This window comes from Arachis stenosperma, chromosome 9, assembly GCF_014773155.1.
Source record: "Arachis stenosperma cultivar V10309 chromosome 9, arast.V10309.gnm1.PFL2, whole genome shotgun sequence".
Taxonomy (NCBI): Eukaryota; Viridiplantae; Streptophyta; class Magnoliopsida; order Fabales; family Fabaceae; genus Arachis; species Arachis stenosperma.
In genome coordinates, this window is record NC_080385.1 from 159,253,750 (window position 1) to 159,266,708 (window position 12,959).

The 12,959-nt window shown below is 33.1% G+C and overlaps 2 protein-coding genes and 1 non-coding gene across 5 annotated transcripts; 2 read left to right on the forward strand and 1 right to left on the reverse strand.

The window, feature by feature from the left end:
- Nucleotides 1-132: 132 nt before the first annotated feature.
- On the forward strand, nt 133-5,204 carry LOC130950612 (elongator complex protein 1). 2 transcript variants are annotated; one of them, XM_057879165.1, is made up of 5 exons: nt 133-440; nt 558-897; nt 1,206-4,254; nt 4,384-4,482; nt 4,603-5,204. In XM_057879165.1, exons 1-5 carry the CDS (start codon nt 279-281, stop codon nt 4,919-4,921), a joined length of 3,969 nt encoding a protein of 1,322 aa, XP_057735148.1. In that variant the 5' UTR covers nt 133-278; the 3' UTR covers nt 4,922-5,204. The 2 variants fall into 2 exon arrangements, with proteins under 2 accessions (XP_057735148.1, XP_057735149.1); XM_057879166.1 differs by lacking the exon at nt 133-440 and having other exon boundaries at nt 815-893.
- Nucleotides 5,205-5,587: 383 nt separating this feature from the next.
- On the reverse strand, nt 5,588-5,659 carry TRNAC-GCA (transfer RNA cysteine (anticodon GCA)). Its single transcript has one exon. It is a non-coding gene; the product is annotated as a tRNA-Cys (tRNA).
- A 1,863-nt stretch (nt 5,660-7,522) lies between these two features.
- Nucleotides 7,523-10,385, forward strand: LOC130950917 (WUSCHEL-related homeobox 13-like). Of its 2 annotated transcripts, none has more exons than XM_057879519.1 (4): nt 7,523-7,685; nt 7,798-7,987; nt 9,135-9,701; nt 10,044-10,385. In XM_057879519.1, the coding sequence occupies exons 2-4, from the start codon at nt 7,798-7,800 to the stop codon at nt 10,127-10,129; spliced, it is 843 nt and encodes a 280-aa protein (XP_057735502.1). In that variant the 5' UTR covers nt 7,523-7,685; the 3' UTR covers nt 10,130-10,385. The 2 variants fall into 2 exon arrangements, with proteins under 2 accessions (XP_057735502.1, XP_057735501.1); XM_057879518.1 differs by having other exon boundaries at nt 7,544-7,698.
- Nucleotides 10,386-12,959: the final 2,574 nt, after the last annotated feature.

The window sequence follows — 12,959 nt, forward strand, 5'->3', positions numbered from 1 at the left end:
ATTTAATTATTTATTGCTTTAAAATGATTAAAAAATAAATAATATTAATATTAATATCAATACCAATATCGTAAACATTTAAAAGAACCAACGTAGATTTAATTCAAAATTAAATTCGAATAAATTGCAAAATAAGCTAAGCAGAGCACTGGATCTTGTAAGGCACGCGCTCATCTTAAGTCCTAAGTGCTTAAACCCTACTGCCTCCGCCTCCGCCTCCGCCTCCGCCACTCTCCGCCTACACTTCCCCGGAGGAGCCGCCACTCTTTCTGAAAAACATGAAGAACCTCAAGCTCTACTTAGAGGTTCCTCTCCATCTCCAACTAAACTCCGACGCCGATGAAACCCTGCGCTTCTCCGCCTTCGACATCGAGCGCAACCGCCTCTTCTTCTTCTCTTCCCACAACATCATCTACACCTCTCACCTCTCCTGCTTCCATGTCAGTTCCCTAATTCATCTTCTCAATATCATCCATTCACGTTCCATCCAAAAGCATCCGTAATTTACAGTTTCCATCGTGATCTGATTTATTCATTTTGCAACTTTTTTTTTGCAGGAAAAAGGAACTTGGAGCAAGAGTTCTTTACCTGCGGATGGTGTTGGCACTGTTGACCTGGAACCTGATGATTCGGTTACTTCATTTGATTATCTTATGGAGAAAGAAGCGCTTATTCTGGGAACTGCAAATGGCCTTTTGATTCTCTACAGCGTCGAAGATAATGCGATTGAAGTTGTTGGGAACGTGGAGGGTGGTGTCAGGTGCATTTCGCCAAGTCCTGATGGGGAACTCATTGCTATACTCACTGGTTTTGGGCAGATTTTGGTGATGACTTGTGATTGGGATTTGTTGTATGAAACCCCGCTTGGTGATGATCTTCCTGAAGCCATTGACGTAAGTAAGGACTAAGCACCCTTCTCTCTGTTTTTCATGCCCACAAAAGATAGTGTTCTTGTTTTATTTAAAGAAGAAACATATGTATATTATCATTTTGTGCGATAATGGTTCTGTATAGTGCTATTTATATTGCTAGCAGATACTAAGTATTAACCCATTTTCTTAGATGGTTTTTAGGGAGATCCTGAAAATAAGCGGATTTGAGGTGAAGGATTATGCCACTACTTGTTCTTTAACATAACTGGTGATAAGTGTTCTATTTTTATGCAGAGACGTTTCAAAATAGTGACCAAACTTGCTGTTTTTCAGGTGAAGAAAAGTTTCTGTCGAATCTGTTTGAACAGCATCCTATCTCTTGGCGAGGAGATGGAAAATACTTCGCTACGATGTGTGATGTGCTAAGTTCTGATCCATTGCTTAAGAAGCTTAAGGTTTGGGAACGAGATTCTGGGGCTTTGCTTGCTTCCTCTGAGGCAAAACCTTTTGCTGGGACCGTTTTGGAGTGGATGCCCAGTGGCGCTAAAATTGCTGCAGTTTATGATAGAAAAGATGAAAATAAATGTCCCTCAATTGTTTTCTTTGAGAGAAATGGATTAGAAAGAAGCAAATTTAGCATCAATGAGGGAGTTAACGCAAACATAAAAGCTCTGAAGTGGAATTGCAGCTCTGATCTTCTTGCGGGTGTTGTTGAATGTGAAAATTATGATGCTATAAAAGTATGGTATTTTAGTAATAACCACTGGTACCTGAAGCATGAAGTTAGATACCTGAAGCAAGATGAAGTGAGTTTCATCTGGGATCCAGCAAAGCCATTGCAGTTAATTTGTTGGACACGTGGTGCTCAGGTCACAGTTTACAACTTTGTCTGGGTCACAGCTGTTACAGAGAATTCTATTGCACTAGTTGTTGATGGCTCTAACATTCATGTAACCCCCCTTTCCTTATCCTTAATGCCACCTCCTATGTATTTATTTAGCCTGAAATTTTCTTCTCATGTCCGGGGTATGGCTTTATATTGCAAAAACTCCAAGAACCAGTTAGCTGCATTTCTTTCAGATGGTTGCTTATGTATTGTTGAGCTTCCATCAATTGAAACCTGGGAAGAACTGGAGGGGAAAGAATTCAATGTTGAAGCTTCTCATGCCGAAGTAGTTTTTGGATCCAATTTACATCTTGTGTGGCTGGATTCACGTACACTACTAGCTGTTTCTCATTATGGTTTCTGTTACAGTAATGACTTATCTCAAACCTCATTGAGTGAGGGAAGTGTCCGAGGCTTCTATTTGCAGGAAATGGAACTAGAGTGTTCTGAGGATCATGTTCCGGGATTATTGACATGCTCAGGCTGGCATGCAAGAATCTCAAAGCAAAGTTCCCTTGAAGATCAAGTGATCAGCATTGCTCCAAATCCTGCTGGTAAATGTTCTGCATATATGCAGTTTTCTGGTGGAAAGATCAGAGAGTATGTCTCAAAAATTGGCTTTAATAAAGGATATCCTGAGCAAGAATATCAAGATTTTTCATCGGCTTGCCCATGGATGAGTGTAGTGCTAGTTGACAGTGGTGGGCAATCAAAAGCCGTGCTTTTTGGGATGGATGAGATTGGCAGACTGCAAGCAAATGGCGGGATAATCTGTAGCAACTGTAGCAGTTTCTCATTTTACTCAAATTTGGATGATCTAGTTACCACACATTTAGTTCTTGCAACTAAACAAGATTTGCTTTTTATTGTTGACATTTCTGATATATTTAATGGTGAGTTAGATACAAAGTATGCGAACTTTGTTCACATCAACAGCAGGAGAAGACAAGAAAGTGAAAACTACATAAATATATGGGAGAGAGGTGCTAAAATTGTTGGAGTCCTACATGGGGATGAAGCTGCCATTATACTGCAAACTACTCGGGGAAACCTAGAGTGCACGTACCCTAGAAAATTGGTTTTGGCCTCTATCATTAATGCCTTAGTTCAAAAGCGCTTTAAAGATGCATTATTTATGGTTAGGCGACATAGAATAGATTTCAATGTTATTGTAGATTACTGTGGTTGGCAGGCATTTTCACTATTGGCCTCTGAATTTGTTAGACAGGTTAACAATCTGGGTTACATAACCGAGTTTGTTTGTTCCATAAAGAATGAAAATATTATAGAGAAACTCTACAAAAATCATATTTCAGTCCCCTGTCCAGAGATTGCTAATGTTATGCTAGTTGGAGATATCGCTGGTGACAAGATTTCTTCTGTTCTGATGGCTGTAAGGAAAGCACTTGAGGATAACTTAACAGAAAGTCCAAGTAGGGAGCTTTGCATTTTGACCACTCTAGCCCGGAGTGATCCTCCGTTACTTGAAGATGCTCTTAAGAGAATAAAAGTTATCCGTGAAATGGAATTGTCTCATGCTGATGACCAGAGGAGAATGTCTTACCCTTCTGCTGAAGAAGCATTGAAGCATCTTCTGTGGTTGGCTGATCCAGATGCTGTCTATGAATCTGCATTGGGTCTGTATGATTTAAATCTTGCAGCAATTGTGGCATTGAATGCTCAGAAAGATCCTAAAGAATTTTTGCCTTTCTTACAAGAATTGCAGCGTATGCCTACTCTGTTAATGCAATATAATATTGACCTGAGGCTGAAAAGGTTTGAAAAGGCTCTCAGACATCTTGCATCCGCTGGAGATTCTTATTATGATGATTGTATGGCACTTGTGAAGAAAAACCCTCAACTTTTTCCATTGTCTCTTAAACTTTTTACTGACCCTGCAAAGAAGATGCCCTTGCTTGAGGCATGGGGAGATTATCTTAGTGACGAAAAGTGCTTTGAAGATGCTGCAACAATTTATTTGTCATGTTCTTGCCTGGATAAGGCTCTGAAGTCTTATCGTGCTATTAATAACTGGAGTGGGGTGCTTACAATTGCTGGGTTCCTTAATCTTGGAAAAGATGAGGTCCTGCATCTTGCTAGTGAGCTTTGTGAAGAACTTCAAGCCCTTGGTAAACCTGGGGAAGCTGCCAAAATTGCCCTGGAGTACTGTGGAGATATTAGCAATGGGGTGAATTTGCTGATTTCTGCAAGGGAGTGGGAGGAGGCACTGAGGGTTGCTTTTATGCATAGAAGAGATGACTTAATTAAAGCAGTGAACAATGCATCTGCGGAATGTGCAAGCACACTTATTGGGGAATATGAAGAAGGCATAGAGAAAGCAGGGAAATACTTGGCCCGTTACTTGGCTGTTCGACAGAGAAGATTACTTCTGGCGGCAAAGCTCCAGTCAGAGGAACGTGCAGCGAGTGATATTGATGATGATGCTGCTTCAGAAACTAGCAGTAATTTGAGTGGAATGAGTGCATACACCACAGGGTATGCATTGATACTATATTATCTGATTATATCTGCAAGATGTATCATGCTGATTTATAATACACCCCGAAATAATTTCACTTTAGTGATATTGTTCGCTATCATTTATTTTTCTCTTTTCATCAACAGGACCCAGAGAAGTTCTGCTGCTTCCCTTAGCTCAACTGCAACTAGCAAGGCAAGAAACAGCAGACGTCAGAAGAAAAGAGGGAAAATCCGTCCTGGGAGGTATTTGGACATGATAAATTTCTGTGAACCCCGACCCAGCAACTTCTCCTCATGCACAATTGTTGTTTTTATTAGTACTGAAACACGTGAATGCTAACGTTGGTTTACTCACTATTGCAGTCCTGATGAGGAGATGGCCTTGGTGGAGCATCTTAAAGGCATGTCCTTGACACCGGAAGCCAGACGCGAGCTGAAATCTTTGTTGGTTTCCCTTATGATGTTGGGTGAGGGCAAAACAGCTAGGAAGCTACAACATGTGGCGGAGAAGTTTCAACTTTCTCAAATGGCAGCTGTTAGATTAGCTGAAGAAACAATGTCTAATGATATCATAAATGAGCAGGCACATACTTTGGAGCAATACAGTCGAAAAGTTCGGAGCCATATGCACGATTCGGAGGCATTCTCCTGGCGACTTAAAGTTTTTATATCCTTCGAGTGAGGGTAGCAAAGTTACATAAGATAGTATCTTATGTTGGATGTATCTTCATACAGTTTTTGTGATGTTAGCATTCAGAATATGAATTTCTAAATTCTAAGATTTGATTTTTCTATTTAGGCATCTATGCCAACGCCATGACTTATTATGCCTAAGTAGAGGTCGACTATACGAACCATTAACGAGTAGCTTGTTTCATCTTTGTGTCCCTTCCAGGCTTCCACCCACCTAAGAGCAATGCAATGCAAATTATGTTGAAAATTCATTATCAATGCAGAGACTAACTTAAAACGAAATATATTTAATTATGAATTTATGATATGATTCATGTTGAGGAGCAGAAATTTTGCTTCAATGTTTATGCCTCCGTAGTCCATACACAAAATAGGGAATTTGTGTGGGGGTTAATAGTCAAACTTGTTTTTTAAAAATGGTAGTTCTCTAAATTTTTATCAAAATGTTAAAGGAACTAAGAGAGTATTTGACCATTAACTCTATTTGTGTGCGATGATAACTCTATTTCTTTGATGGTATGTGATATTGTCAACTTCAGTCTATCTTTTCTTCTCTAGGTACTAGTTTCATTCTTTCACATTTCAAGGTATTTTGCAATATAGATGTGTATGAACTATGAACTATGATATAAACTTAATAAAAAATTATTCTAAAAGGGCCCAACCGGGTTCGAACCGGTGACCTCTTGATCTGCAGTCAAATGCTCTACCACTGAGCTATGGACCCATTTGATGTTAGGTTTTTTATTTTTACTATTATAACCCAAATTATTATAGATACAGACCTCCTAATTACTATTATTTAAGCAGGTTGACGTGCCCGGATTTTACGCCGTGATCAACTCTCCTATGACTAATTTTCTTTTCTTCATACTTTCATAGTTTAAACGGTATATTTTATCCCCTTTTTGTTTCGAAATATATTTGTATACATTTTTCACCTATAATAATGTATTGTGTAGTGACTTATTATATCGGGTTTACAGACCACCCGAAAGTAGCTAAACAAAGGTTTGCTTCCTTGCTTGCCAATTTTCTACTCATGCACTTTCTTATGTTCAAGGGAATTGTTTTGTTTCTAGTACCATTTATAATTGTAAGTGTCCAATTTTAGTAGAGACATGCCATTTTATATATTTTGGGCACACAAGACATGCCTTTAAAAACAAGATTGAGAACAACCTTCTTTTTCTCTCTCTCTCTCTCTCTCTCTCAAAAAAAAAAGGGCCATCTTTTCATCTTAAACTTCTGTTAACAGGCGACAAAATACCCAAAAATATAGTTTATAAATTAATAATAAGAATTCATTTTAACAAATATATATGCACTAAATTGATCACAACATGACCCATGAAAAAAGAAATATATGCACTAAATTTATACATAAGTATTCACTTATTTTAAGAAACTAACTTTTTCTATTAAAAAAAAATTTCAGATACAGTTTTTCTTAAGAAAAAGTGAAAAAAAGACAAATTAGTTAAATGTTAACTAAAAGACATATATTTATTTGAATTTATGGTAATAATTTAAAAATAAATATCAAATGTTGTTGTTATATATTGTTCAAAGAGAAATGCAAGATGAGATTAAGAAGACAAGCAATAGCCTTGTCCTCCAAAATTTTGAAAAACTATACATATGAGATATGTGTTTGATATAATAAAAATATTTAATGACTTTATATGTAATTGTTTGTTATAATATGATGAGTTTAAGTTTTACTTATTTTCTTTACCAATACATTTACTTAATCAATTCAATATTATATACTCAAGTTTTTATATTTTTAAATAATTTTTATATACTTATTTCTATAGAAATAACAACTTACATTGTTATGTTTTAATAATATATTATTTACTTTAGATATTGTTTTCTTATGAAAAATATTAATTTTTCTTCTAAACTTATAAAACTTTTACTTTACTTTTTAATGATAATTTATTTTGACTATAGCTTTATTTTGAGAGTTATATCTTGTATTTTATAAGAGTACTACCTTTGAAATAATTAATAATTTATAATTTATTTTTGAGTTTTTTAAACTTTTAAAAAAACTAATTTTAATTAAAAAGAGATGTAAGAACTTCTTAACTAAACATATGATAAAATTACTAGTATCTTGTAATTTTATAGAGTATTATTAATATTGTTATGTTTTTTATATAATTTTTATGTCAAAAATAAAATTATTGAAAAAATTATATATTTTTCTATATATATTGATAAAACCTTAAAAAAGAATAATTCAGTAGTTACATCTCATGTAATAAAAAAACAACACAAAAAAATATAATTAAAAAATTTGTATATAATTTGGTCCGTATATTAAAATTTTTAGATTCGTTCTGAAAAAATGTCTATTTATAGATCAATAATATAATTTAATCATAATAATAAAATTAAATAAACATAAAATCAATAAAAAATTATACTTAAACACTGTACTAATATATAATATCCTAAATATATTCTAATAATAATAAGTATATGTTATATATGTACATAACACTTGTACAAAACTCTTGGCTTATATACCTTCAAGTTGAACCTAATGAGTAATGACATAAAATTATGAATTTGAGGCGGTTACGGCATAAACAGAAAATGATTGCACTAGAAGAAGAATTTTGGGCACATCACATGGGTGTCCATTTCATTTTTTGAATATTTTGAATGAGATGATCCAAGTGAGTCACATGCCGCACAGCGTAAAAAGGAATAGAGGATCGTGTTTGTAAACGTTTCATGTTTGCGCCTTTTGTCTCTTTCTTTCTTTCTTTCTCGTACTTTTTTGTTGGTTTTTGGTGACACTCACACTTTTTTCTGACGAACCTTTTCTCTCTCTGGATGGTGGTGAAGATGATAGAATGGCAGAAGCAGTTACAGAATAATGAGAAGGCAGATCGTACTAACAACAATATGGTGTTTGTGAAGGTTATGACTGATGAACAGTTAGAGACTCTGAGGAAGCAGATTGCGGTTTATGCCACTCTCTGTGACCAGCTCGTTGAGATGCATAGAACACTCTCCACTCACCACGATCTTGCAGGTTTCATATTTTTATTTCTTAATTCTCTCATCAATCATCTTACTTTTGTGATAGATTATGCACAAACATAAACCAGCTTCAATTTTCAGTTTCAATCTTCAGCAATGAACTCTTTAACAAGCTTGAAAATTGTTTGATTATTGCAGCTGCAAATTTAATCGATGATAATTTCTTCACCCAAAGTCTATTTTTTAGGTTTATCATCCAATTTTCTCTCTTTAGTGAACACCAATCTGATCCCTCTCCATTCACCAATTTGGTCTTTGTCTATTTACACGAAAGCCAATGCGAGCTTTAACAAAATAATAATCATTAACCAATAATAATCATTACCCAAGCACAAGTTTCCTTCTATTATTGATTTTCTATGATATGAAATTTACCAGAATTGGTAAAAAATTATCAGAATTTATTATTTTTGACCATCAATTAATTATTGATATTTAAAATATGAAATAAAATATGTGGTTAGATTATGAAACTAAAAGAATTAAATTAAAAAAATTGAGTTAATAATTAAATGATAGCAAAAACTAATAAATTATAATGACTCTTTAATATCTTTTAGAAAAAGTCTAGAGACAGTAATTTTTCTGATTTATAGCCATCAAATAGTCATCAATGATGATTTTAATGGTGTGAGATTTCATCCAATGACTTACTTTCCTTTACTGGTTATATGCTGGCCAGAATTTAATAAAGTTGCTGCCTCCTAGTACTCCTCTTTTTTTATTCTATGTTGATTAATATATTTATGGGGAATGCTAGGGAGACAATGATTTTGTTGAACAATATGAACAACCACCAATTAAATTAAAAGTTTAAAACACACCACGCCTCTAAATTAACCCTCTAAATTTTAATATTAAAATAACCATCCGTACACTAATAAAATGAACATCCGATATATCTATTGTTTATATTGTTTAATATTTTCATTGTTTACTTATACTTTTCCTTTATTTATTGTATTGAATTTGTTAATACGGTGAAAACTGACATATAATTATTTAGAGTGTGCACATTATACTCTTTAAGTGTGATCTTTCTCTGAATCATGCGTTCACTGAGATGTTTGTGCAGAGGATTAATTTTTTATTTGTTTGTTAATATAAGAAAGTGATTGTGGTTTAATTTTCTTGATTAGGAGTTCGGGTGGGAAATATATACTGCGATTCATTGATGACATCAGCAGGGCAGAAAATAACGTCTAGGCAAAGGTGGACACCAACACCATTGCAGCTTCAAATTCTTGAGCGTATATTTGATCAAGGGAATGGAACTCCAAGCAAGGAGAAGATTAAAGAGATCACTGCTGAACTTAGCCACCATGGCCAGATTTCTGAAACAAATGTATACAATTGGTTCCAAAACAGGCGTGCAAGATCAAAGAGGAAGCTTCAAAATAATGTGCCACATACTACTATTGAATCAGAAGTAGATGCTGAGGTTGATTCTAAGGATAAGAAGACAAGGCCAGAGGAGTTAATTGGTTCCCAACAACAACAACATAGTACCATCATGATGACCAATGCTTCTGCTGCTAATCGGTCAGAAAAGTTGTGCTTTCAAAACCCTGAGTTGCAGTATTTAAATAATCAACATCCAAACAAGAACAACAAATCAGATCCCATTTTCACATCAGATGGCACTCTAAGACCCTTAAGGAATTTTAGTCGTATGCCCGTTTTTGATGATGTTCTATCAAACTCAAGTACGTGGCTTCACATTCTTTGAAACTCATTGGATATTTAGAAAAGCACATCTATACTACAATAAAATAAGTTTAATTTGATTCGGTTTTTTCTCTAATATTTGAAATATGTTTTATTTCTATTTTTATAGTTAGTTATTTTTTTTACCATCAACTATTAGTTAAATTTTTTTTCCAAATTTATTCTCAATTACCTATTTCAATCCTAATCCTAAACTCTAATCAAACCAAATTCCACCCCCCAAACCATCAAAGTATTATAGATGATCCTGTCTTTAATATATCATTCTATTATAGCAATTCAGCTAAGTCCAACTATATTTATTAATTTTATTTTTGCAGGGGGAGATTATCTAGATGGAAAAATGGAAGTAGGTGGAATGTATAATTTATATCAGCAAGGAGGAGACTACAACTTGGGGGGTTGACACTTGACATGCATGATGAGTTGTTTTCATTTTGGTACAAGTTGTGTGTCTGATCAATTAATGTGACTATCTGTAAAGAATTGGAAGTTGGGAGTGTGGTTGTTGGGCTTTTGTTTATGACAATATCAGGTATATGTCTTTTGTAATTTGTACTAGGGTTCTATAAATTATTCAGGAGGTTGGCATGTACATGTTACTTATTCCATGTTGAGAGGTTGGTTTTTGTTGGCTTTGGATGCTACATTTTAATTTCTTTCTTCTTCAAAGTGATCAGGCGAGTGTGATAAAATAAGGTATCTTAACGGATTGCATGTTAGCCCAACCACCGCGTTATACCTAAACTAGTAAATAATTTTAATTTTGGGAAAAAAGATTAAAAAAAATGGTTAAAAGAGATTTGCTAGAGTAATTTATAAACATGAGTTAATAGTGAAAATAGTTCCGAAAGACCTCGATCTTTATTTTCGTCCCCCAAAAATAAAATTAATCAAATTCGTTTCCGAAAGATAACCAACCTAGTCGCACTAGTTCTTCCGTCATCTCCTGTGCTAAGGTGGCTAACGCTCGCTGACATGACTTATTAACTGCCAACGTTGCACTCGTTTAATATACCTACTTGTTACTGATAAGATAAATTTATTACATCACTTCAAACCAGTCCCTAAATCTATAGACCTTAATCCCAAATCCAAAAGAATCAAACCTCACCTCCATAGCAGATTCTATGTTCGCAAGTTGTTCATGTTGCCGCTCGTGTCACTGCCTACGCTTTCAACGCCGCTATTGCCTAGCCGTCGCCCAAAATAGAATTCATAAATTCCGTGGTTCTGATTAGAATGCCAGCTCTATCTGCTGAAGACGAAGACGTGATACATTAGTTGAATTATGGAATGGATGAATTTTTGTCACAACACAAAAGATGATGGAAGGACTAACATGACTAAATTGATTATTTTTTGAAAATGAATTTGATTAATTTTATTTTTCGGAGATAAAAATAGAAATTAAAATATCTTTCGGAAGCGATTTTAACTATTAACTCTTATAAACATTACATTTAAATAGTTAATAATAGAGTGGCATTTTTTTGTTTAAATTTTAACCCAAAAATACTCATCTGCGTGACTAAAGCATCTCTCAAATTGATTTATTTTGAATAAAATAATATTGTTTATACATATTAAATATGAAATATTTTATTAATATATATATATATATATATATATATTATTTTGTTCTATAGTCCTTGTATATAATGTTATCAGGTAATTACATGGAGTTCATTTGAAATGAAATTGTATTTGATCGGGTGCTAAATGAGAACTAAGTTGAAAGATGATATCATATCTCGCATTTGTAACGCATTAAAGATTAATTTGTTATAAATTGAAATTTTATTTAAAAATTTATGGTTAATAATAAATTATTGTACGTATTAAATAAAATTTAAATTTTTTACACTTATTTAAACAAACAATTAAATTAATCAATCAACTTTTATATATATATATATATATAAAATTAAGAAAAATTAATTTTAAGATGTCATGTATATTATTTAAATGAGTAAATCATTATTTTTGAGTTTTGACCATCAAAATTTAAACGTCTGACAAAACTAATTATAAAAAATTTAAGCTAATCTTATATCTATAAATGATGAGTTCTTTAGACAAAAATACTTAATTGTTAAATTTTTGTTGATTCTATAAAAAAAAGTAATTAGATTCTAAAATTATCCTTCTATCATCATCTTCAACCTATTAAAATCTAACTAATGCCCAAACCTCTAAACGACAATGTTTAGAAATCAATACGACACCAACATTACGACGGGGAGTCCGTGCGTTGAGAGGCTCTTTCAGGTTGAATACACAATGAAGACAGTAAAGCAGAATTCTGCCGCAATTGGCTTCCAATCCAAAACGCACGTCGTTTTGACATGCGTCAACAAGGCCAACCCCAAACTCTCTTCTCACTAGAAGAAGATTTTCAAAGTCGATTACTACATCGGCATTGTCATTGCAGAATTTTCTATTGACGACTGCGTTCTGTCTCGATATATGTGCAACGAGTGCATCAACTATTCATATATCTACGAATCTTATCTTCCCGTTGGACGACTGGTTGTTCAACTCACTGACAAAACTTAAGTATCAAGGCTTAGAGTTTTCATTTTTCTCATTAGTGATTTAGTTATTGAATTATGTATTGCTGTGCTAGGATTTATTTTGTGTTTTAAAATGTATGAATATATATGTAACTTTGGTATTTTTTTTGTTTTTTAAATAATTTGAATCGTCAAATTTGACAGTATTGATTGATTTTTAGATTTGTGGTGTTATTTGTATTAGAGTAATGATGAAGTGAAAAAGAAGAGAACAAGAATAGTTTTCTATTGATGAGTGTGAGGTTAGAGATAAATTTTGTGTTTTTGTTAATGTTATTAAAAAAAATAAATTGAAGACGATGATAGAAGAATAATTTTAGAATTTAATATTTTTTATAGAATCAACCAAAATTTAACGATTGAATATTTTTATTTAAAAAAAATTATTTTTTATGAATATAAAATTAGTTTAAGATTTTCTATAGATAATTTTATGAGCATCTAAATCTTCAATAGTTATTTACTCTATTCTTATTTAAATTTTCCGTTAATAGAGTATTTTAATAAAATTCAAGTAACTTTCAAGTATAAAAAAAATCTAAAAGTTAAAAGAAATGAGTAGGAATTAGTTGAAAAGAAAATATGAAAATTATTAAAAAATATATTATTTTTTCTTTTTTTTTTTATATTTTTGTTCTCTTTTTATTGTCTTGTTGGCTA